A 25812-nucleotide genomic window follows, 5' to 3' on the forward strand; every position below is an offset into this window, starting at 1 on the left:
AAACATGGACTTTAGTACAATTTTGTTTTTTTTGGGGAGGGGGGTCTGGTCGTGGGGCCTGAACTCTCAGCTTGGGTGCTGTCCCTCAGCTCTTCAACTCAAGGCTAGCACTCTACCACTTGAGCCACAGCGCCACTTCTGGCTTTTTTTCTTTTGCTTATGTGGTGCTGAGGAATCAAACTCAGGGCCTCAGGCACGCAAGGCAAGTGCTCTACCACTGAGCCACCTTCCCAGCCCCCTTTAGTACAATTTATCTGGAAAATATGATTAAAGAACTATAAATTAAGTTTAAAGCTGGCTTATGGCTGTAATCCTAGCTACTCAGGAGGCAGAGAGCTCAGCATCACAGTTTGAAGCCAGCCCAGGCAAGTAAATCCATGAGACTCTCATCTCCAGTTAACCACAAAAAAACAGAAGGGGAGCTGTGGCTCAAATAGTAGAGTGCTAGCTTTGAGCAAAAGAGCTCAGGGACAGTACCCAGGCCCTGAGTTCAAGCCCCAGGACTGGAACATACACAAAAAAGTTTTAAAACACAACATAACATAATGGTAATTAAGTCTGAGAGCCTAGGACAACAAGCTAACTTTTATCTTCTTTTTGTTCGAGTCCATTTAACAAAAATGGGACATGTCACACAAAAAAGGGTACAAATTAAGACATACAATCATTTTCTTAACACAATATTTTTGATATTGGGATGTTATTTTTTTCTTGGGGTTTGGGATTTTATGCATATACTTAAAAACAGGGTTGAAGTATTTAAAAATTTGTAATTATAAAGGTGATGTAAAGAAGGGCTACAGTTTCATAAATATACTAAAAATATAGTAGCAGTGCAATTAATATACTTGTTTGAAGCCAAATTATTCTGTATTCCTGCTTTATCACTAATTAGCTGCTTAGTTTTTTTTTTTTTTTCTTTGTTGGTTATGGGGCCTGAACTCTGGGCCTGGGCACTGTCCCTCAGCTCTTCAGCTTAAGGCTAGCACTCTACCACTTGAGCTTTTTCCTTCTTATGTGATGCTGAGGAATTGAACCCAGGGCCTCATGCATTCAAGGCAAGCGCTCTACCACTGAGCCACCTCCCTAGCCCAGCTGCTTAGTTTTATAAAAGTCAAATAAACTGTCTTGACAGAGAGACTTTGTAAGATGCTATGTTCTAATGAGGCTTTAATACTTACTATACATATATTTAGTGTAGGTATTTAAAAAAGAACTTAGCATGTATTTTTTAATGCTTTAAAAATACAACACCAAGTTTACATTATTTATTTTCACAAAACAGATCAGGTTAGACATTTTTGAGTTGGGGGCTTTATATGTTATTTTCAGTTTGTTTTGATTTTTTTTATATTTTAAATTGTTGCCACTTGTTTATCTTTATATCCCCAATACTGGAGATACTGTGTGAAGATTTTTGAAGAATTATAATTTATGTTGCTTTTTTTTTTTTTTTTTCAAATTTGACTCTTCAAAAGTGCAATACAATTGAGTTTTCATGTAAGCTGATAAGTACATTGGAAACTTATCAACAAATGAAGAGAAGTTCTTTTTTTTTTGGGGGGGGGGTCCGGTCGTGGGGCCTGAACTCTGGGCCTGGGCACTGTCCCTCAGCTCTTCAGCTCAAGGCTAACACGCTACCACTTGAGTCATAGCACCACTTCCAGCTTTTTTTTTCTGCTTATGTGGTGCTGAGGAATCGAACCCAGGGCCTCATGCATGCAAGGCAAGCACTCTAGCACTGAGCCACTTTCTCAGCCCCTGAAGAGAAGTTCTTTGAGAACTTGGCTCTTTGGACCAGTACTCCAGTCTTGCCCTTTGCTGATTATCTTGGAAATGGAGTCTCACTGACTTTTCTGCCCAAGCTGACATCAATCAAATCTGGTTCCTCTAGATATTAGCCTTCTGAGGATTACAGTGAGCTGATAAGACACTGTTGTCTGGCTTTAATGTTTTTGATCTGTCTCATTATGATTTGGGTTGAATTGTGGTATTTTAAGGTGGACAGTGGTGCCATGTCTACATAGGCATCACAGGAGGGCAGAAGGGTGGGAAGAGATGAGTTTAGGTTTTGGATTTACTGAGATGAAATTATATAAATTATATAATTCACTTAAAATCTATTTCCTTATTCATTTTCTCATGTTTATATACTATGCTTATGCTTTCAAAAACAAACTATTGCCTACTTTATTGTGTAAAATGGCCTTTGAAAAGTTCTGCAGTTTTTCTCAAATCATTTTTAAATGTTTTTTAAAGAATTTTTCCAGAATTATATAGAAATATATATGTTCATTTATATGTCTATAAATTATGTATATTTTAAGAATTTCTATCTTTCAGGATTTTAGACCTTATGGATTTGTACGTATGTGCAGGTACTAGGGCTTGGCCTGGGCGCCATCCTGACAAGCCTAGAGCTCTATAAACCATAGCTCCACTTCCAGATTTCTGGTAGTTAACTGTAGATTAGTCTCACACACTTTCTTGCCCAGGGCTGGCTTTGAATTGCAATCCTCAGATCTCAGCCTCATGATGGCTAGTATTAAAGGCATGACATATCAATGCCCAAGTTTTTGATCTTTCAGGATTTCAACATTTGGGATTATGGTGTTTAGGATTGTGTCTTTTGGGATTATGACCCAAATTTACTTTACTGTGTCAGGAAGTGACAGTAGTGTACAAGATAAAGACAAGCCTGGAAGAGACTCCTGTTGCAGTAGGATACTGTTGCAGTAGGCAGACAAGGCCTTACCCAAGGCAGTGGCAATGGGAATGGAGAAACTTTTAAGAGAAGACTTAGAGGATTTGTTGACAGACTAGATAAAAGGAAGTGTGGTCAGTGGTGCCATCGCTATGTAGGCATCACGGGAGAGCAGAAGGGTGGGAAGAGATGAGTTTAGGTTTGGGATTTCCTGAGATGAAATGATCTTTAGGTAGAAGTATCTAGCAGGCAATTGTCCCTATTCGCTTCCAAAGGGCCTTGCAGTTTTGTGTTGTCCCTTGTATCCCCAAACTTAGCACACAACCTAGCTTTAAATCAATAAGTCAATCTGTTCTGGACCTTCTGTTAATCATCTGGAAGGAGGGTTAAATTAAGATCAAGGTTTCTCCTGCTGCAAAACCTTTGGGCCTCTAAATCCTCGGGATAACGGGTGCTCTTGGGAAATGTGGCCGTAAATAACGAGCTCACGACATAACTTCCACGTTTATTTTCTTACCCTTGTTTTAACAATCCAGCACACCAGATAATCAGCGTTGGTTCAGCTCTCCGGCCTCGTACACACTACCTGTCACACTGATTTCGACCGGGTAGGACAGGGCTGATCTCCCGTCCCACCCCGCAGGAGGTAGCAGCTATCTCTCCGAGACCTGGTCTTCTTCACGACTCCAAGTCCCAGAGGCTATTCAGGACGCCAATACCTTGGCGGGCGCGGTGCAGCCAGCACGCCAACCCCGACTTCCCGATGGTGGGCGGCGCCCCGGCCACGCACCCGGCTGACGCGACATAGGCCGAGATCACCTCAGGAGCGAGCGGAGCAATCACAGAGCGCGCCGCTGAGGCGGGCAGGCCCAATCACGCGCTCAGAGGATCCCTCCGCCAAGCCTCCTCCGCCGGGGTCCTCCCGGCCCCCTTCCAGTCGCCCCGCACACCGGGCACACAGATGCCAGTGGCACGCATTTCCTAGGGATTGGTCACTTCTAAGCCAATTCTCTCCGGTCCCGGTACTCTTTGGGCCACAGCTGCATTCCCATTCCATCAGCACATCTCTATGGCGAAAGGAGACATCGGCACATCGGTGCACTGCTCGGAGGCGTGGCCAGCGGCAGGCCCCGCCTCGTTCTGTGACGCACTGGGTGGCGCGCAGGCGGGTGGTGGGTGTGGAAGGCGGGGTGGCACCGGCCTTAGCTGGAGACCTGGAGGCCGGGGCCGCCTCCCATCACCCATCTGCCGGCTTCTCTGGCTCCATCTATTGGGAGGAGCGGCCGCGACCTCGGCCTCCAGTGTCCCGGGCGGAGTGAAGCGGAGCCGCGGCCGCCGCAGCAGCAGCCGCCGCCGCGATGGTGCTACTGGGGTTACTGCAGGCTGGAGGGTCGGTGCTGGAGCAGGCGATGGAGCAGGTGACGGGCGGCAACCTGCTGTCCACGCTGCTGGTCGCCTGCGCCTTCACGCTCAGCCTGGTCTACCTGTTCCGCCTCGCTGTGGGCCACATGGTCCCGCTGCCTCCCGGAGCGGTAAGTTGCACCCTCCGGGGTCCGGGCGCGGAGGACGGCGGCCCCAGGGGGCCGAAGGGCGGGCACGGGCCGGCAGCCGGGCAGCCAGCCGGTGATGCCAGTGCCAGGTGCCAGATGCCGGCGCCCGCAGCCGGGCTTGGGGTCGGCAAAGGCCACGGCGGTGGCCGACGGTCGGCTCCGCCAGCAGCAGTGCTGCGATCGCATCGACCAGCATGGTCCTCGGCCCCGAGGAGACCTCCGGGATGGTGCCTGCGAGTCGCGATGCTGAGCGACGGCTGTGACCGCTCGGGTCGCCCTTTGCACATGGCCAGGGACGAGCTTGCCGTGCGCGCGTGGGTCTTAGTGATGGCCGTGGCCCTGGTGGCCTCGGTGGGGGGCTGTAGTGCTCAGCGCGGCGCCTCGGTGGTCGTGCTGGCTGCAGTTCCCGGTGAAGGGATCGTGGAGAAGGCCTTGGTGGTGAAGTTATTGGTAGCTGAGGCCCTGGGTGGTCATCAGTCTGAGCGCACTTGTGTGGTTCGGCGTTCTATGGGCTTTGTCGTTGCCTCTAATGGCGATCTGTATCAGTGTCCAGGTGGGAGGGGATGAGTTCCGCTTGTTAAGAGTTGCGACTTGTGTGATCTTGGCTTTCATCTGCTGCGTCTAAAGTATCCGTTTTTGTAATCTGGCTGCGTGTTTTGTTTTTTGACGGCTGGCTTCAGCTTTCTCAAATGAGTTTGATTCGTGAATGTACACTTGACAGAAAAGGCAGGCTCTGGAAACTGGCCTTCAAAAACTGACAAATGGACCACGCAAAGTTTATCGTACTTAACACCAAGGTCTGACCGAATAGCTTTAAAAGCGACAGAGCTATCTCCTGTGTTTGGAGTTGTTTTTCCTATTATCTGAGAAGTGTTGGGAGGTTATGATGTTCTATTTGAGACCACCTAAGAGCTGAGAAATGTCACCCTTTTCTATCATTACAAGTTGAGTTTTTCAGGAGTCTTAGTTTTGTAAGCTATGGTGATCTTATGACGAGTGCTAAGAAGATTCATCTTAGAGTTGATCTACTCCCTTTAAAAATCAGCGGATCTAGTTCATTTGGAGTGAGATAAGCATGTTGATTGTAAATGTTGCTTAAATAATTTTCTTCTTTGCATACTTCAAGTTTCTGTTCAGCTGTTTCTTTCACTTATTTCTGCTTGCAGTGGTGTAACATTTAAAATTGAGGTGAAAGGAAGTCTAAAATTATTTCAAAATATTAAAAATACACTTTCACATCTTTTAGAGGAGAAATAAAGTCAATACTACAGAATATAGAGACAATGGTAAAAAAGTAAACATAAAATATATTTAAATAATACTTATAAAGAACTATATATGTATATGATGGGTAATGCTAAAGCAATTTCTAGTGAAAAAATCCATACTTTTACAGTCCAAAATGGATATATTTTATTTCATATTTTTAATTGTGCAGTGCAGTTTATTCTCATGAACTTTGATCATGTTTATCTCCTCTATTACTTTTTCAGCCCCCCTTTTTTGTGCAATTTTTATTAGGTTTAATTACTCTTTTCATAATACATATAATGTACTTTGACCATATTCACTCCCTTCCCCATGTACTCTTTTTCTGTCTCCTCGGTCTCCTGGTGGTTATCCCTTCCAAAATACTTATGCTTTTACTTTCATGTCCTCATTTGTATTTTATTTTGATTTTTTAGTTTTAGATTCCACATAGGAGAGAAACATGTTATATTTGTTTTTTCTGAGTCTGGCTCATGATAATCTCTGCTTTGTTTTTTTCCTGATGATAAGATTTCATTTTTTTGTGTGTGGCTGAATAATAGAATAATACACTTCATTGTGTATAAATACATTTTCTATTTTTCTTTCTTTCCTCCAATCATAGGGCCTGACCTCAGGGCCTGCACATTGTCCCTGAGCTCTTTTGCGCAAGGCTACAGTGCTCTACAACTTTGAGCAACAAAAGCACTTCCTGTTTTCTGGTGGCTAACGGATCCTCAGATCTGATCCTCCTGAGTAGCTAGGCTTACAGGCATGAACCACTATTGTCTTTTCATCCATTCATTAATTGATGGGTGTCATAGTTCAGCTGTTGTGATTCCTTCTTTTTAGACAAGATTTGGGAGTAAAATTGTGGTAATAGAAGTGACAACACTTGTTTCTTCCCTTCCTGACTCTTCTCAGGTGAATAGATACACCACTAATCTTAGGCATATTTGACATTGCCTATTGTTTAAAGTCCTAGAGTCTGTTTGTCTAGTTATTTATCTTATATACCATATTTATAGTTTTTGTTCTTTTTCTTCAAAGATATTGTCAGTTTGGCTTTTCTTATTTTGATTCTTCACTTTTTGCTATACTTTTTTTTAAGTATTAATGGCAAATTTCATTTAACTGTTCAGTCATGGAACTAACCTGAATTTTCCTCTTAAAAATACTCTTTTTTCTCTTACAGAAAAGTCCACCATACATTTTCTCCCCAATTCCATTCCTTGGGCATGCCATAGCATTTGGAAAAAGTCCAATTGAATTCCTAGAAAACGCATATGAGAAGGTAAGTCTTAAAAATAGACTCCCCCCAAAACCACAAGTCCAAAAAAAAAAAAAAAAAGCTAGTTTAGATAAGTACTCTTCAAACTTCCCTTGTAAAATAGAACAGTTTGGAAAAATGGTGATGATATGCTTATTGACAGTAGAAAAAAAAACATAAAACTGAAGCTTTTCTGGTTTGAAAGGGCCTTTGTCCCGTTAGTTTCTCCCAGTGTTCTGACATAGTTCTAAATTTTATTTTCACTGATTATGCTTAAGATCGATAAGCTTATGATTAAAATTGATACTTTTGTTAATCATGAATCTCAAATTGTCTTGACCTGCTCTATCCGTTTTCTGTGATTTCACTTGCGCCTTGGATTGGGTTACATGATATCATGGGCACTGGAATCTTTGATCCTCTAATGAGTTTTCCTGTCAGTTTAGCTGTTAACTCCACATTCTTGCCTTGGACTTCGCTATTTTACCTTACAATAGTAAGTCACCTTATTCTTAGATCATAACCTCTGGTTTGCATGTGCAACTCTGTGGATTAGAAGCAGTCTTTGACATTATCAGTCCCTGTTCCCATTTATCTAGCAGACTTCTTTCTGGTTTTCCGGCTTTTGCTACTTTGGGTCCATGAGCCCTCATTTCAGTTACAGCATTGTCAACCAGTCTAGTTCCCTTGTTTTTGGATCTTTTTACTGTGTTCACCTGGCTAAACACTATCTATGGAGAAAGTTAGTTACTTATTTTCTTCTACTTGTGCCAGATTGCTTCCTTCCTAATGTCCAAATTTCATATTGCTCAATTATTTAATGTTCTTATTATTGACTTAACAATCCCATTCACCTTAATGACTAATTCAAGTCTTTACTTGTCTAAACTTCTGAGTCTACTTCTCCATCCAGGCAAGGTGAATTTGCCTCCTAAATAAAAAGAGATTAAAAAGCTTCCAAGCTAGTGGAGCTAGTGGCTCCTGCCTGTAATCCTAGCTACTGAGGAGACAGATCTGAGCATTGCTGCTTGAAACCACCTCTCAACCCCCAGTAAAGCCTATTAGACTCTTATCTCCAATTTATCATCAAAAAGTCGAAGTGGAACTATAACTCAAGGGGTAGTACTAGCCTTGAGCATAAAAGCTCAGGGACATTACTTAGGTCCTGACTTGTAACTCCACGACTGGCACCAAAAAATAAAAAATTCCTTCTGCTATTTCCCCCTAGCTCTCTCTTTTACCTCCCTACGCCACGTTACCTCATGTCAGATGTTTATTAAGTTTCTGCTAATAGATTCTTCTGATTTATGCCATGACATTCCTTCTACTTCTACCTCATATTTTGCATAGATTAATATGAATATTCACATACATAAATGTGTCCTTACCATATAATTGAAAACATACCTAGTTTCCTATGGCTTGCAAGGCTTTGCAGGCTCTATATGTCTATGCTCTGCCTGACTCTTATCTCCATCTTATCTTTCCCCCTTTCACCTTTAGGCCTTTGTGCACACTTAACTCCTACTACACTTGCCATTCATTCTCAGTCCTGGTGTGTTTTCCTCTTTAGGTCTCCTTTTTTCCTTCTGTAGTCTAGGTTTCTTTTCTTTTGTAATATGTGTTTGCATTCGGAATTCTACTTTTGTTAATGTGATTATTTGTCTATATCTTCTAATAGACAAAAGCTTCATGAATCAGGGACAGCTCTTTTATTCATGTTATATCTCAAAACCTGGTCTTTAATAATAATTATAAACCTGTAAGCTGAAGCATTTGATACCTAACAAAATTGACAGTAATAGCAAAAATGAAATCAGTGTTGATGAGGCAAGCCAAACACTGATAATTAGGTAGTCTGGTACCCTCACATAGCAAATACTGGAGAAAAGGCCAGAACGTTTGGTTGCTCCTCTACATTCATTCTGTTATTTATGGTGGTAATAGGGTTTAACCTCAGGCTTCATGCTTGCTGGGCATGAGTGCTCTATTACCTGAGCCATGCTTCCTCTTCCCCCAGTACATTTATTTTACACAAGAAAAAAAGAAGTATATTCTCAGAGTTCTCAGAAGTGTTCATTCATTACAGAATTTTATAGTAAAGAAAAAAACCCCAACACCTCTGTGACACATTATCAACATGTCCAATTTTAACTGAGAAATTAACTAAATTAATATTGTCCTGTCTAATGGTAGAAAATATGATGTTTAAGTGATAGAACAGGGCAAATGAGAAAAGGAAGAATTAAATGTATTTATACAGTCTTTACAACTGGATGCACATAATTACAAATTTAAACAAAGGTTGAGGGTATTGAAAGATGAAGGGAATTTTTTAAAGATTCAAATGCCATAAATGTTTCTCAATGAAATATTATTTTGTAATTTAAGAACATGAAGTACCTTTGTGTTGCCTTTTTGTGTGTGTGCTAACCTCACTATGGATTATTTCTTTAGTATGGACCTGTATTTAGTTTTACCATGGTGGGCAAGACATTTACTTACCTTCTGGGGAGTGATGCTGCTGCACTGCTTTTTAATAGTAAAAATGAAGATCTGAATGCAGAAGATGTCTACAGTCGACTCACAACACCTGTGTTTGGAAAGGGAGTTGCATATGATGTGCCTAATGCGGTAGGTGGTACTGTTATGGCTCCATACTAAACGAATTACAGCTAGGTGTGTGTTATTATACTTTTATAATGTATAAATAATGTCTCTCTTGGATCAAATGATCTGAAAAACTAGAAGACATTAAATAAATGAAAACTGAAGGAAGATAAAAATAATGTCAAAGTATGGTGGATGCTTGGGAAATTGCATCGTCATTTGTACTGGGTTGGGAGACTGGAAGGTAACCTCCATAGCAAAATAGTCCCTGGAGTTAGGAGTATGAAAAAGGAACGGGAAGCGAAGCAGGAGTTGGGCTAGGACTTGTCTAGGACCTCAGTAGCAGACACCTTTCTTTTCTTTTTTTTTTCCCTATTAATTTTTTTTTTTTTTTATCTTTAAGTAGTTGTACAAAGAAGTTCCCATTCTACAAAACAGTATATGAGTACAATGTGTCTGACAACATTGTCACCCATCTCTCTAAACCCATCCCTTCTCTCATGCAGACACTTTTCTATAGGCTACTTCACATATATACAGACATGCTTGAAGTGTCCCATGGGTAATGTCATTTTTTAAAAGTGCTTTTATTTTTATTTTCTATTTTTTAAAATGTGGTTTTCTCTAAGTGCTATATAGTTAGAATAACCTACCGTATCCTATGATAAAGCAAAAAGTTACTTTAATGTTATATTTTCTTGATTTTTTTTTCTTTTTTTCTTTTTTGAAGGTTTTTTTGGAACAGAAGAAAATGTTAAAAAGTGGCCTTAACATAGCTCACTTTAAACAGTATGTTTCAATAATTGAAAAAGAAACAAAGGAGTATTTCCAAAGTTGGGGAGAAAGTGGAGAAAAAAGTAAGGAAAATGTTTTACAATTGTCCTGTTCTTAGTGTGAATAGAGATCTAGAATGTGTATATACATATGTATACACACACACACACATACTTATATATATATATATATGCATAACAAAGCCCATGTATTAAACTACCTTGGATTTAGAGAAGGAAATGTCTGATTACCATGGACTTGTAAACAGAAATAGAGCCTTTAGGTTACAGTAACTGTTGCCTCTGAGGCAATAGTCTTGTTTATAGCAAACATCACCATACTACATTCTGGGTTTAGGTTTTGGCTTCTGTTTATGTGGTACTGAGGCATCCATCCCAGGGCTTCATGCATGCTAGGCAAGCGCTCTACCACTTAGTCATCTTTCCAGTCTAGGTTTTAGCTTCTGTAAAGGCTCTAGAAGCCTGCTTTTATTGTTAGTGTACCTAATGGTGATATGTATGTTTTCTAACTGAAAGAAACTGATGTGAACATTAGAACATTTCTTTGTTCTATGTATGTATGTATGTATGTATCTACATATATCTACATATATATGTCATACATATATATCTACATACATACAGGGTTTCACTTCATATCCTAAGCTGGACTTGTACTTGTGTTCCTTCTGAATCATCCTCTGAGTGCTGGAACTGTAGGCATGTGCCACTACTCTAGTTAGAATTCCAATTAAATAAATGCATGAGTGATAAGATAATTTTGGCATCAAGAGAACCAGAACATTTACTGAACTTTATTTTCTTTTACAAATCTAGTTAGAAGGCCAATTGACAGTTCACTGATGAATGTGGAATTAAAGAACAAGAAATTAACTGGATAATTTTCATGACTTTTATGTCAACAAAGTGGTGTTTGCCTGATACATCTATCTCTAATGCTGGGATATAGCAATTGGTGATTATAGTTTCCTATTCTATATGGCTAAGACTTCAATATTTTTCCTGATCTTCATCATTTGACTTGGGGAAAAAAATCCAATCTTTGGACTGATGTATTGGGAAAGCACCCCATTATTGTCCTTGTGCTATTTAAGTTATTTACTGGGGCCTAAATTTAGGACCTTGCACTTGCTAGGCAGGTACTTTACTACTTGAGCTATGCCCCAGCTCTTTTTTCTTTTTGTTATTTTTTTGGATAGGTCTTACAATTTTTTCCCAGGTTGGCCTCTGACCACTGTCTTCCTGCCTGTGACGCTTAGTTGGATAGTTGGAATTACAGGGGAGTACCATTCTGCCCATCTTATTGGTTAAAATAGAAATCTAGCTGGAATAACAAGTATGCATTACCATATTTGGTCTGTGCCCAGAGGCTCTAACCTTATTGATGGTTTTTACTGTGAATTGAAAATCAGATAACCATATTTTTATTTTCATGTTGAAGAAAAACTCATGAGTGAATTTAGAGATGCCTTTGTGGCATCTATTTTGGCTCACAAAAAGGACATTGTGCATTTGTTTATTGCCTTCATGTTCTAGATGTTCTAGATTTTTGGGGGCAGTATGAGTGGGATATTTTTCTTCTTTTTATATTTTTTAGCATTTGGGCTGAATTCTGGAGCTTAAGACTGCTGCACTGCTATTTGAACTGTATCTGTAGATCCCTCCTCTCCCCTTTTTGCTCCCCTTTGCCTTTTGAGAATAGAGCCTTGCTGGCCTCTCAAACCCACAAGCCTTCTCCCTCTATCTCCTGTGTAGCTAGGATTATAGGCATGAACCACCACGCCTGGCTGTACCTGTCTTTTTTTTTTTTTTTTTCACAAATCCTTTATGTCTTTACAAAAATGTTTCCAAAGACTTTGGGTAGTAGAATGATAATGATCCTTTTTTCCTTAGATGTGTTTGAAGCTCTTTCTGAGCTTATAATTTTAACTGCTAGCCATTGTTTGCATGGAAAGGAAATCAGAAGTCAACTCAATGAGAAGGTGGCCCAGCTGTATGCAGATCTGGATGGAGGTTTTAGCCATGCAGCCTGGCTCCTGCCAGGATGGCTGCCTCTGCCTAGTTTCAGGTATGGATAAAGAAAATATTGCACTTGGTTGTTTAAGTTTGGAAAACTTCTATTATATTGGTGTGTTTTGCAAATTCGGGTAGATTATGAGTCTCCATTGTTTTATCAGAAATTAAGACAGGTTTTATTTATTTATTTATATTTTTTTTGTCGGTTGTGGGGCCTGAACTCTGCCTGGGCGCTGTCCCTCAGCTCTTCAGCTCAAGGCGAGCGCTCTACCACTTGAACCACAGTGCCACTTCTGGCTTTTTCTGCTGATGTGGTGCTGAGGAATCAAACCCAGGGCCTCATGCATTCAACGCAAGCACTCTACCACTGAGCCACCTTCCCAGCCCCTAAGATAGGTTTCTTTAATGCGCTCATTGAAGCGGTTTCAGCTGATTGAAAAAGGGAATTTGTTGTCTGTCCTAAGGTTTTAACATTTACCTGTCACATATTCCTGTACTCAGGAATGTCTGAGCTGGACCTCTGTGATGCAACACTCTTTAAAGCACTGTGTGAAAGTCTTCGATGGTTTTTGTATATGCACATTGTGAAACTTCTTTCTTGGGAATATTTGTCCCTTCATTTAGTTTTCTGTTGGTCAGCTTGTCAACTGTACTGTGATTTCCTCAAGGACAGTAACCATCTGTGATGCAAAGCAATAGTACCCTTATTTGCTATGTAGCTCTGAGTTCTGTCTGTAAATAGCCTTTCTCTACTTTTGCTGACTCTTTTTAGGTAAGAGTTGGGAATGAAGTTCATTGGTACTTTTCTTCTTTCATTTTGCTAGTTAATTGGAGATCAGGGTCTCCCAGATTTTTTGCCCAGGCTGTCTTTGAACCTAGAGTCTCAGATCTCAGACTCCTGAGTAGCTAGGATTATAGCTTTGAGATACTAGTGCCTGGCAAGTTTGCAGTTTTTTTTTTTTTTTTTTTTTAAAGAAAAATCTCTATCTTATGTGAGAACACCCAGCAGAAAGTGTGGTCCGTTGTCAGTTTTCCATAAATGTGCACCTGTTTCCAACTCCCTGTGTTTTGGGTTAAGTTGCAGTTCTTAGCTTGACATGATAACCTAGTCTTGTTCCATTTACTTGGAAAAAAGTTTTACTTATTCTTAGTGGTTTTTGGTGCTGACTACTGAACCCATTATCTTGTGTATACTAAAGATGCTCTTCCATAGCTATACCTCCAGCCTCCTTTTACTTCCTTAAATAGGCCATGGGTTTTCCTGGCTCTGTTCTGTTTCCAGGGTTAACCCTGAGTGCTTCCTTCCTGTGCATATTCTCTATTAATCTCAATAGCACTCATACAAGGGAAACAGGGCAGGAGTTCCTATTAGAAAGCTTGACTTAAGAGGGAGCCTAGGAGTCAGATTGCCTGGATTTAAATTCCAGCTCCAGTGCTCAAGAGCTACCAGTGAGTTTAGGATGACTATCTGTCTCAAATTACTTGCTGCATAGTGAGCATGTTAAAGATAACCTTCTGAGAGTAAAGCTTATTTTATGAATCTATAAGTAGATTCATAAAAACTGCAAAAACTATGTTGTTTTAGAAACAAAAGTATAATCAAATCCTCTAGGAGAACCATTCTAGAACTATTCTGCCTCAAGAATTGATTTGGCTAAATTACTATTTCATGTTAGTTTAAAAGAGAGTACAGCTTTCTTTTGAATTGGAAAATGCTTCTAAAGGAATTATATACTTGTTTTAGACCTAAGGTAGAAGTGCTAAGTTAGGTAGCACTTTAGCAATCTTGTTAGATAAGTGGACAGATGTAGCACTGCACATTGCCCTCAGGACTGTACTAATCCTTTTTTTTAATATATATTTTTTATTGTAAAAATACTGTACAGAGGGGTTACAGTTATATGAGTAAGGTAATGAGTACATTTCCTACCGAGTGTTGTTACCTCCTCCTTTGTTTTTCCCCTATCATCCCTTCCCTTCCTACCTCCCCAACTCTCCCCCCACCCCCAGTAGTAATTCGTTTTTTTTTTCTTTTTATTGTGAAAATATTGTACCAGAGGGGTTACAATTACATGGGCAAGATAATGAGTACATTTCTTATCAAGCATTGTAGCCTTCTCCTTTTTTTCCCTTTCCCATCCCTTCCCATTCTCCCCCCCCCCCCCGCACCCCCCCCCCAGTAGTAATTCTTAACAGTATGTTTCATGGCTTCTTTCCCCCCCATTGTTCTAAGTTTTGTCAATTATTTTAAATGCATTAAGATTAAAGTTTTCCAAATGAATTTGATCCTAGATAGTATTACTATTTTAAAAAAATAATTTTATTTTTGAATTACAGACGCAGGGACAGAGCTCATCGAGAGATCAAGAATATTTTCTACAAGGCAATTCAGAAACGCAGGGAGTCAGCAGAAAAAATTGATGACATTCTCCAAACTTTACTAGATTCTACATACAAGTAAGAGCAGATCAGAGTGCATATCAAGCTGAAGCAGGAAATTACTCTGTAAAGCATAGTTCAACACTTAAAACATAAGGTAGAAACTATCACCTTTTTAAATGGATGGAACTAAATTACTATGGGTCCCTGTGATCAAGAATAATGAAATTGGTATGTAAATATGATCTTTGTCTAAGCGTGGAGGCATGGAATGTTGAGCGGCTGTGTGCTTCCTTCCCTAGAGATGGGCGGCCTTTGACAGATGACGAAGTAGCAGGCATGCTTATTGGGCTGCTCTTGGCTGGGCAGCATACGTCCTCAACTACTAGTGCTTGGATGGGCTTCTTTTTGGCCAGAGACAAAACACTTCAAGAAAAGTGTTACTTAGAACAGAAAACTGTCTGCGGAGAGAATCTGCCTCCCTTAACTTATGACCAGGTTTGTTGGAGTTTTCTGTTTCATTGCTACCTTTTATATTGTCCTTTTAAATAGACACTTTGAGATTTGTCTGTATATTTTAGCTTAAGTTAATAAGCTTCTATATTTTTAGAAACCTCAATAACTTTATCTACCTATTCCAGTGTGATTGCTTTTTTCTATTCAACTTACTCTGTTTTGCACAGATGCCTTGGGAGTTCTATGGTGGTACTTTGGCTTTCGAGTTTGGCTTATGTAGGTTCAGGAAGGTATTGTATATGTTGAGTTTTAGGAAAGGTAAAGACCTCTGAATTAAAGTTTCTGGTCCAGATGGTGGGATTGTTTTGGGACCTCCTGAAGAGACAATGCTAGCAATGAAGATTAGAAACCCAAAACATTGTATCCAGCTTGCTGGGCAGAAAAGAGAGGACTAACTGTCCAACCTGCTATTCTGTCTTTGAAGCAAATCTGGTCATATACTCTTCCTGGAGATTTTTTCCCCCTCTTCTTCTGATCATCTGAGAGAGAGAGAAAGACAGAGACAGAGAGACAGAGATAGAGAGACAGAGGAGAGAGAGAGAGATTGAGTGTTGGGGCCTTACCATGATGTATTAACATTAATTTTTCTTTTTTCTTGTGCCAGTCCTGGGGCTTGAACTCAGGGCCTGAGTACTGTCCCTGAGCTGCTTTTGCTCAAAGCTAGCACTCTACCACTAGAGCTACAGTGGCACTTCGAGCTTTTTCTGTTTATGTGTTACTGAAGAATCAAAGAGCTTCATGCATGCTAGGCAAGCACTCTACCACTAAACCACATTCCCAGCCCTAACGTTATTTTCCAATGGTGAATAATTCTTATATTCCCTGGTTGTACAGTTATTTTATATATTATTGCAACCGTTTGCTAATACATTCTTTTGAAGATTTTTCCAGTGAAATTATAAAGGATATCTATAATTTTATTGTGATATCTTTGACTGGCTTTGGTATCAGGTTTTTACTAGTCTCAGGATAAGTTTGGATATGTTCCCTTTCTCTACTGTTTTTGGGAGTTTGTGGGGAATTGATATTCATTCTTTTTTTCTCCCCCATGGGTAATAGAATTTTCCATGTATCTTTATGAGAAGTTTCTTAATTACTGATTCTCTTGTTACAAGTATATTCAGATTTTCCATTTATTTTTCTGTCAGATTCCAAAGTTTGTCTTTTCAGGAATTTGTCCATTTCACTTTGGCCACTTTGTTGCTATGCACTTGTTCATAATTTCTTATAATCCTTAGTTTTATAAGATCAATGGTAATACCTCTTTTTCCTTCTTAAATTAGTAACTTTTAAAAATAGCAGCTTCCACAAAATCCATTTAATGATTCCTTATACAAGTTAGTAATTTGCTTAGAATTAGGAAATCATCATAGTTTAATTTTAGCACATTTATATTATTCCTAAAAGAGTATTCATATACAATTATGCTCTCTTCCCTGTCCCTAGCCCCTGGCAACCATGAACATTCTTTTTGTCTCTGTGAGTTCTTCTAGTCTAATATAAATGGAATGATTCAATAGTGTGGTCTTTCATAACTAGTTTTCTTCTTTCATAACTAGTTTTCTAGCATGATTTTACTCACTGTTCAATTACTATAATGAAAAAAGAAAACAGATTTATTTAGCTCACATAGGAATAAATTAGGCATTTTTATTAGGGAATGGTTTCATGGATACCAAAAGCACATTAAGCAACTCAGCAATCAACCCATTTTGAAAATGTGAGGATTAAAGTCCAAAAGAATTTCTTTGGTTCTGGTAAAGGTCCCTTTGTCATATCATAGCAGGATAGCATCATGGCAGGAGTGGTATAAAAGGGAGAGATAGATCACATGACAAAATAGCCAAAATAAGGATTTTTTAAAAAAAATAACATCTCAAGAATAAACTCAGGATTCCATGAGAATGACCTTTTTCCTTGTGAGGGCAGTACCCCAGAATGTCTTACTAGTCCCCACTTGTTAATGGTTCTATTATCTCTTACCATCATCACATTGACAACCAAGCTTCCTATAGGTGAACCTTTGCAGGATACACTTAACTCATATTCAAATGATAGTAGAATGTTGTGGCATGTAGCAATATTTCATATATCAATATATATCACCAGTAATATTGGATTATATATATACATAATATATCACAGTTTATAGGCATTTGGATCGTTTTTACGATTTCAATATTATTTGCAAATGTGTGTAATACTTTTCTGTGGATATTTTTTTTCAACATTGTGAGGTACATATGTAGGAGCAGAACTGCTGGAGTCACATGGCAACATTATACTTGGCATTTTGAGGAATTGCCAAGTGACAATACCAACCTACAAACCCATCCTTTCGGTTGTTGTAGTTGAAACCATGCTATTGGTTTCCAAGACTACATAATGGATCTGAAAGTAGTAGTTATACTACCACAAGATTTACTCTTCTCACTAGGATTCTTTTTCTTTCCCCATTGAATTAGTAGTGTTTCTCTTTCTCTCTCTCTCTCTCTCTCTCACTTTACAGCTTGGGTTGGGAGGGAGGAGTTGGGGAGGTGGGAAGGGGAGGGGGATGGTAGGGGCAAAACAAAGGAGGGGGTAACAATGCTCTATAGGAAATGTACTCATTACCTTACTCACGTGACTGTAACCCCTCTAAACAGTATCTTTACAGGGAAGGTGGCTCAGTGGTAGAGTGCTTGCCTTGCAAGCATGAGGCCCTGGGTTCGTTTCCTTAGCACCACATAAGCAAAAAAAAGCCGGAAGTGACACTGTGGCTCAAGTGGTAGAGCGCAAGCCTTGAGCTGAAGAGCTGAGGGACAGTGCCCAGGCCCAGAGTTCAGGCCCCACGATTGGACCCCCCCCCAAAAAAAAAAAAACAACAGTTTCTTTACAATAAAAAAATATTAAAAAATAAGAGATAAAGTCTCTCATATTTTCCTGCCTAGGCGCTCTTTGAACTATGATCCTCAGATCTTAGCCTCTCCTGAGTAGGTAAGATTACCAGTGTGAGCTACCAGTGGCCCAGCTAACTCTGTTTAGATGTTACAAAATCTTTGGTTAATTGATCTGCGCTCTGAAGAAGTTGACATTGGTGATTTTTGCAAACATTCTCATTCTTTGAGAGAACCCTTTTAGTAAGTCCTTACTGAATCATTCTTCAGATGGCCACCACTCTTCCTGTCAGGCTGCCTGTTGTTTTTCTTTCTTTTTCTTTTTTGACCATAAATAGAAATGAAGCATGGTGATCTCAGCCACCTTGAACCAGTTCCTCTGACCCTCTACCCAGAATACATGCCAATCATGTACTAAAAAGTTAAAATAATTTTTATACTATTCAAGTATGTTAAATGTTGGTTTTTTTAAAAAAAAACAACAAACCTCAGGATCTTCTTTCTCTTTTTAGCTCAAGGACTTAAATTTGCTTGATCGCTGCATAAAAGAAACATTAAGACTTAGACCTCCTATAATGACCATGATGAGAATGGCCAAAACTCCTCAGGTGAGTGTCTTGGCATGATTTCTAATTCTGTGTCCTTTCTTTTCAATCAAAACATTTTAAAATTAATTTTTAGTATATTAGGTTCCTTTATTTAGTTTTTTATTCAGAGTCTCATATGTAGCTCAGGTTGGTCTAGGAACTCATTATGTAGCCTAGGCTGGACTTAACTTGGAGTTGTCCTATTTCAGCCTCTTAAGTGTTGGGATTATAGGCATGTACCACCACCTCTGGCCAAAGACAACTTTTTTAAATTATAAAAATTAAATTATTGGGGCTGGGAAGGTGGCTCAGTGGTAGAGTGCTTGCCTTGCATGCATGAAGCCCTGGGTTCGATTCCTTAGCACCACATGAGCAGAAAAAGAAAAAAGCCGAAAGTGGCGCTGTGGCTCAAGTGGTAGAGTGCTAGCCTTGAGCTGAAGAGCTGAGGGACAGTGCCCAGGTCCAGAGTTCAGGCCCCATGACTGGACCCCCCAAAAAAAAAATTATCATCACTTCTGAATAGTTTTAGATTTTTTTGTTAAATAACATAATTTAACATTTTTTTAATTTTTAAAAATGTTCTGAACTTTTTCAAAAGACACTTAAATACTTAGATATTTTTACATAATTGTAGGTAGTATATGTAATCTCTAATTCTGATTAGGGTATTCATTGGCACATAACAATAGGTTTTTTAAAAATGTATCTTTCTTGCTTTAAAAATAATGTCTTGTGTTGGGGAAGGAAGTGCATGGCAAAGGGCTTGCCTATTTAGTATACAGCGGTTCTGGGTTTGACCTCTAGCATGGATTTATAAACCAAGGCAAGTGGAAAATAATGTTTTGTTTTGTTGTTATAAATAATTGTAACAGTATGAGGCATACATATCAGATAATGGAAAGCTCCTTGAAATTCTACTTTACCTGACATGCATTATGACTTTGGTTTGTCTATATATTACTACTACATTGATGGCTCGCTTGCAAATCATTTTGAATTAAAATGAAGGTTAATTGACCTATTTATATAGCCACCTTCTATATCTGTATAAAGGTTAAGTGTATGAATGCTTTCTAACATAATGTGTGTTTTTTTAGTAGCATATTTCAGTATTCTCTAATAAAATGTGTTGCTTTCTTTTGTAGACCGTGGCAGGGTATACCATTCCCCCGGGACATCAGGTGTGTGTTTCTCCCACTGTCAATCAGAGACTGAAAGACTCGTGGATAAAGCGTCTGGACTTTAATCCTGATCGCTATTTACAAGATAACCCGGCGTCAGGAGAGAAGTTTGCCTATGTGCCCTTTGGAGCTGGTAAGATGATTACAATTTGGGTTTGGACTGTTTGTTCCTGTTTGTTCATAGGAGCATTCCATCATTTTTTTTTGTTGGAATAGAATCTTTGTAAATTAAAAAAAATAATTCACTTATTCAAGGAGAAATGTTCTATGAATCCTTGTAATCTTCCATTACCTTTTAACTTAGCTAGTTTTATTAGTTCTAATTTTTATAGAGTATCATTTTCCCTATACTAGTCTATTTAGAGATATTTGTGAATTCTTTTTTAAAGAAACATTGGATAGAGCAAAGGAAGGGTGATATAGTCTTAAAAGAGATGTACTGGGGGCGGGAAAGTGGCTTAGTGGTAGAGTGCTTGCCTAGCATGCATGAAGCCCTGAGTTCAATTCCTCAGTACCACATAAACAGGAAAAGCTGGAAGTGGTCCTATGGCTCAAGTGGTAGAGTTGCTAGCCTTGAGCAAAAGAAGCTCAGGGACAGTGCCCAGGCCCTGAGTTCAGACACCAGAACTGGCAAAAAAAAAAAAAAAAAAGTAATATCATCTATGAAGCTGTAACCCCAGTGTACATTAAAATTTTTTTACAAAAATAAAAAAAGAACCATTGGAGTTAGCACAGCATTTTAGGAAGCTACTTTAAGTTAAATATAGCTACTAGCATTTCAGAAGAGAGCAAAGGTTGCTTATATAATAGAAGCTTTTTTGGAGCATTAGTCAATATCTTTGGCTTTTTGAATATCCTTATAAAATGGGTTTTAAATTTGAGCAAATGGTATGTAGGTTTGCACATAGTAATAAGTGATTTATGGGTCAAATGTTTCCAGAAGTATCCTAAAATCACAGAGACCAACCATTTCTCTATCAGTTGGTACTCTATTCTGTGCCTTTTATAATGTCAGATGACTCTTTTTCATGTAAAGGAGAATATAAAGACCTTTGAGAATTTTAGATCTGTAGTTATGAAGATAAATTTAATAATGGGGTATATAACATAGCAAAGGATCTTAAGATTATTAATGGTTCCAATGTTTATAATGACATGGTAACTATTAGTAAATTCTGTGGCCAAGAGGGAGGTGTCCTTAAACATAATGATAAGGTGGTTTCTGAAACTTTTTTTTTCTATCTGTGACTATTTGAGTGAAGATATAATGTCTTCTCAGCATTTTTCAAATCATTGTATTAATTTCTGAGGGCTTCTGTAACCTGTAATTATCACAAACTCTGGGTACCTTGAAGTGAGAAAATTACCCCCACAATTCTAGAGACTGGTAGTCCAAAGTCAAGGTTTTGGCAGTGGCATGCTCTTGCTAATGTCTTTAGGGGAGAGTCCTTTTGCCTCTTCCTAGATTGGTGATCAGTAGCTTATATCTGCATCATTGTAATCATGCTTCTGACATTATTACTAGACTCTTCTTGTTTATATCTGTTTTCTAAGGCCTATTAAGGCCACCAGTCATGGAATCTAGGACCTACCCTAACTTAGTATAACTTCATTTCTAACTTCTGTTTCTAACATTTCTAACTTGGATTAGGGTAGGAAAGGAGGACATATTAAATATATCCAGTTTCCTCAAGTTTTCCTTCCCTTTTTCTTTTCCTCCCTTTACCCTTCCCTCCTTTGATTTAAGAGACTTGTTATGTTACATACTCCCTAAAGACCTGGCAATCTTACCTTACTATGCAGAAAAGCTGGACTAGGGGCTGGGAAGGTGGCTCCGTGGTAGAGCGCTTGTCTTGCATGCGTGAGGCCCTGGGTTCGATTCCTCAGCACCACAAAAGCAAAAAGAAAAAAGCCGGAAGTGGCACAGTGGCTCAAGTGGTAGAGCGCTAGGCTTGAGCTGAAGAGCTGAGGGACAGTACCCAGGCCCAGAGTTCAGGCCCCACGACTGGACCAAAAGAAAAAAGAAAAAAAAGAAAAGCTGGACTATAGGTAGCACATACCACCACACCCAGCTTCAGCTATCGTCACACTGTGTATGAAAAACATTCTTGTTTATCTTTCTATATTGGTTCTTATAGTCTATTTTCATAATGTTATATTTTATTAATCCTTCGAACTTACCAACTCTTCTGTTGATTCAGTTAGAATACTTCTACTTTGTTGCTAAAATTAACCTAAAAATAACCTTTTGTCTCATGTTTTCCAGAGTAAGCAAGAGGGTTGATCTGATTAAAGTACCGTATATGCAGTGTGATATACCATAGTGAAACCTTTTTTGTTTTTTCTCTGTGGGTCCTGGGGCTTGAACTCAGGGCCTGGCTACTGTCCCTGAGCCTCTTTGTGCTCAAGGCTAAGTGCTCTATTACTTGCCCCACAGGGCCACTTCCGGCTTTTTCTGGGTAGTTTATTGGAGATAAGAGTCTCCTGGATTTTTCTGCCTAGTCTGTCTTCAAACTGTTTGTTTTCAGCCTCCTGAGCAGCTAGGATAACAAGCATGAGCCACTGGCTCACAGTGGTGGAACCTCTTTTAGCAATATACACTAACAAAATGAATGAGGGGAATGTGAAACAGTACCTGTCCAAGGTAGAGATATTACAGGGAGGGTGAAGGTATACAGAAAGATGAAGGTGAATTTGGTCAAAAACTTTATATATTGTGAATGAGGTTTATCGCGTTAAGATGCATTATATGTAGACATGTCCAAATTAAAACCCTTTGTGCAATTAGTTGATGTTTACAAAAAAAAGTCAAACAACTTTTAGAAAATAATGCTTTATCTATTTTTCTTTTAAGCCAGACCTTTTTTTTTTTTTTTTTCATATGAACCAGTTTGTAAATGTTCGTCTTTAAATGTGGCTCCTGTAGGTGCAATTCTGGCTCAAGCAAGTACTGTGCTAAACATTCATATCGTGTGTGTGTGTGTGTGTGTGTGTGTGTGTGTGTGTTGGTTGGTACTGGGGCTTGAGTTTGGCTTTTTTGCTCAAGGCTGGTACTCAATACTTGAGCCATACCTCCACTTCTGGCTTTTTGGTGGCTAATTTGAGATATGAGTCTCATGGACTTTTCTGCTTGGGTTAGCTTTGTGCTATTATCCTCAGATATCAGCCTCCTGTGTAGCTAGGATTACTAGCATGAGCTACTGGTGCCCAGTGAGGGTTTTGTTTTTTTTTAATTTTGTTTTGTTGTTAAAAAAAATATTTTGCAGCCATGCGCCATTGGCTTAATCCTAGCTACCTGTAATCCTAGCTACTCAGGAGCCTGAGATCTGAGCATCATGGTTCAAAGCCAGCCCAGCCCGAGCATGAAAGTCCATTGAGACTCTTATCTCCAATAAAATACTCAGAAAAACTGGAAGTGGCGCTGTGGCTCAAGTGGTAGACCGCTAGCCTTCAGCTGAAGAGCTGAGGGACAGTGCCCAGGCCCAGAGTTCAAGCCCCCACGACTGACAAAAAAAAAAAAAATTACAATGGAATGCCAGTTTCAAGTTAGTATTCAGAATCCTGAAAGATGACCTGAGTTCTCAACTTTTAAAATTACCATTTCCATCTAGTCTTGTCTTTGCCTGGCCCCAAGTGATGCTAGTCTCCTATTCTTTTGTATTAAATCCTGGTGGTTTTTGCATTTATGGTTAATGATCTTTTTTTTTTGTTGATGGTGGTGGTGGTAACGGGGCTTGAACTCAGGAGCCTTGGACACTGCCCCTAAGGTTTTTTCACTCAAGACTAGACTCATCACTTTGAGCCACAGGGCCACTTCCAGTTTTATGGTGGTTAATTGAAGATAAGAGTCTGATGAACGGACATTCCTGTCCTTGCTGGCTTTGAACCATGATCCTCAGATTCTCAGCAGCATAGCAAAGATTACAGGTATGAGCCACCAGCACTCAGCTTCAATGATTTTAAATTGGCTTTTGAATATAATGTTAGATAGGAATTGACTCCTCCTCCCTAGAATATAATGTTAGATGGGAATTGACTCCTCCTCCCTAACCCCACAGTATTCCAGTACCATGTGTTGAGAAGACTACACTGGCTCGCCTCAGCACTTGACAACTGAATAAACACCTGTGTATTTTTTAGCTCTCTGTTCTGTCTCACGGTCTGTTTTGTTGCTCTTTGTCCAGTACCATACTGTCTTGGTTACTGAACCTGCGTCAGGAAGTCAAACTTAAATTCAACTTAAGTCTTCTAGGATGGTTCTATTTTTAAGATTGTTTTGGGAATCCTAAGCTCTTGAGTTTCCTGTTCATTTTAGAATTTTCTCAACTTATATGTGTGGATTACCTTTTAAATTTTGATCTCAGTTTGTTCTTTGGGGCTTATTAAGTCCTTTCACCTTCTATTACCCTTTTTAATGACACTTGAAATTTTTTTTTTTTAGTATGTTCATATTGACTTTGATAGTAAAGTCCTTTTAGGATAGGAAGTGGGAATATTCTAGTACATTCGAAAACTAGATTTCTGTCTTATGATTTTAAACCTTCTTTATGTTTACCTCATAGAAGGTTTTGCCTTCTATATGTTAAATTTTTAGAAAATGTTATTGGAAAAGTAATTAGTCAAATGACGTTTGCCTAAAGCACTGAAAATGGCCAGGGATTTTCAATAAACTGTTTACATCCTCATTTCATGTGATAGAAGATATCATCCTTTTATATTACTATCTGTACATTTGGTGTTGATTTTAAATTTCACCTTGTATACATCAAAGTATTTAAAACTGACAAATAAAACCTTTTCTTTTTTCCAACAGGGCGTCATCGTTGTATTGGGGAAAATTTTGCTTATGTTCAAATTAAGACAATTTGGTCCACTATGCTCCGTTTATATGAATTTGATCTCATTGATGGGTATTTCCCCACTGTGAATTATACAACCATGATTCACACCCCTGAAAACCCAGTAATCCGTTACAAACGAAGATCAAAATGAAAAAGGCTGCAGGGAACTAACATGTAACACATCACTGTAAAGATGCAGAGGCATTTGAAGAGAATGAAGTTCATGAAACAACACTGTAATGTTTTCTTGAGTGTGTAATTCTAAAAGCCAGTAGAATTTGAAGATTTCTTAACTGAATGATACTGTTAAATCTAATGGAACATTTTTCTAACAATTTTGATACTATGTACTTTAAGGATGTTATGTTCATTAATAAAAAAAAAATTAGGGGATCTAGGTAACTGACAGATTTTAAATGGTAGTTTCCAGGTACCAGTTTTAAAAGCACAAATAGTTCTTGGTATAAAAGTCTAGTGAAATACTTCAAAAGGCTATTCTATTCATTTACCTGGGGTATTTTTTTGTGTATAAAAATAGGGTGGGTGGGAATAAAGTGACATTTAAAGCCTTAGGTATGGGAGTCGTCTGTTGTTTTGATATGATAATACTCAGCAGTGATGGAGCTTTGCTGTAAAAAAATGTGTCCTTTGAAAATTTTACTTGAAGCTTCACTATATGAAAATGAGAGCTCTAGGGACATGCCTTGATATAATCATATTTCCTAAAAACAATACATTAATACTTAATAGTGCTTATATGTAATAAATATGTATCTGGTTCCACAAGACCATATTTGTGTCAAATTCCAAAATCAAATCTTTATTTGACTCAGTGTTGTTTCCTACACTGTCTCCAGAACCCAACTAGGGTTTTATTACAAATTCTTTTGAACAGAACTAAGATCAAAGCCCAGCTTAAAGATAAGGTAATATGAAGCAGGATCCTTGGGAGATGGTATTACTGATCATTTTCTGTGTTCAGGAATTGACCTAACTCACAGTGTTACTGGAGCCTAACTATATGAGCCATCTGTCATCTGTTACTACTAGATAAACTTTTTTCTTGCTGGGTCTGGGGGCCCACATCTTAGCCCCACATTTGGGAGATTGAGGCAGAAAGATCATGAGTTTGAGGCTTGCCTGGGCTATACAGCTAGACTCTGCCTCGAGGAGTTTCGTTTTCCTCTCATATATGTTACAGTTCTGTTTGAGGCTAGAAGATTCATGTTAAAACTAATTG

The 25812-nt window shown here is 39.0% G+C and overlaps 1 protein-coding gene across 1 annotated transcript; it reads left to right on the top strand.

Moving 5' to 3' along the window:
* Window positions 1-3927: 3927 nt before the first annotated feature.
* LOC122111878 (lanosterol 14-alpha demethylase) lies at window positions 3928-25365 on the top strand. Its single transcript, XM_042684664.1, has 10 exons — window positions 3928-4236; window positions 6698-6796; window positions 9230-9406; window positions 10113-10239; window positions 12070-12244; window positions 14530-14649; window positions 14874-15069; window positions 18476-18571; window positions 19696-19864; window positions 24545-25365. The coding sequence occupies exons 1-10, from the start codon at window positions 4063-4065 to the stop codon at window positions 24721-24723; spliced, it is 1512 nt and encodes a 503-aa protein (XP_042540598.1). The 5' UTR covers window positions 3928-4062; the 3' UTR covers window positions 24724-25365.
* The last annotated feature ends 447 nt before the right edge of the window (window positions 25366-25812 follow it).

The sequence above is a fragment of the Dipodomys spectabilis genome, unplaced genomic scaffold (assembly GCF_019054845.1).
Source record: "Dipodomys spectabilis isolate Male_0828 unplaced genomic scaffold, ASM1905484v1 ptg000089l, whole genome shotgun sequence".
NCBI classification, from domain to species: domain Eukaryota; kingdom Metazoa; phylum Chordata; class Mammalia; order Rodentia; family Heteromyidae; genus Dipodomys; species Dipodomys spectabilis.

Coding starts and splice junctions, on each gene's coding strand:
- LOC122111878 (XM_042684664.1), top strand. CDS start 4,063: ATGGTGCTACTGGGGTTACTGCAGGCTGGAGGGTCGGTGCTGGAGCAG. Junction 9,407..10,112: donor CATATGATGTGCCTAATGCG/GTAGGTGGTACT, acceptor TCTTTTTTGAAG/GTTTTTTTGGAACAGAAGAA. Junction 12,245..14,529: donor CTGCCTCTGCCTAGTTTCAG/GTATGGATAAAG, acceptor TTTGAATTACAG/ACGCAGGGACAGAGCTCATC.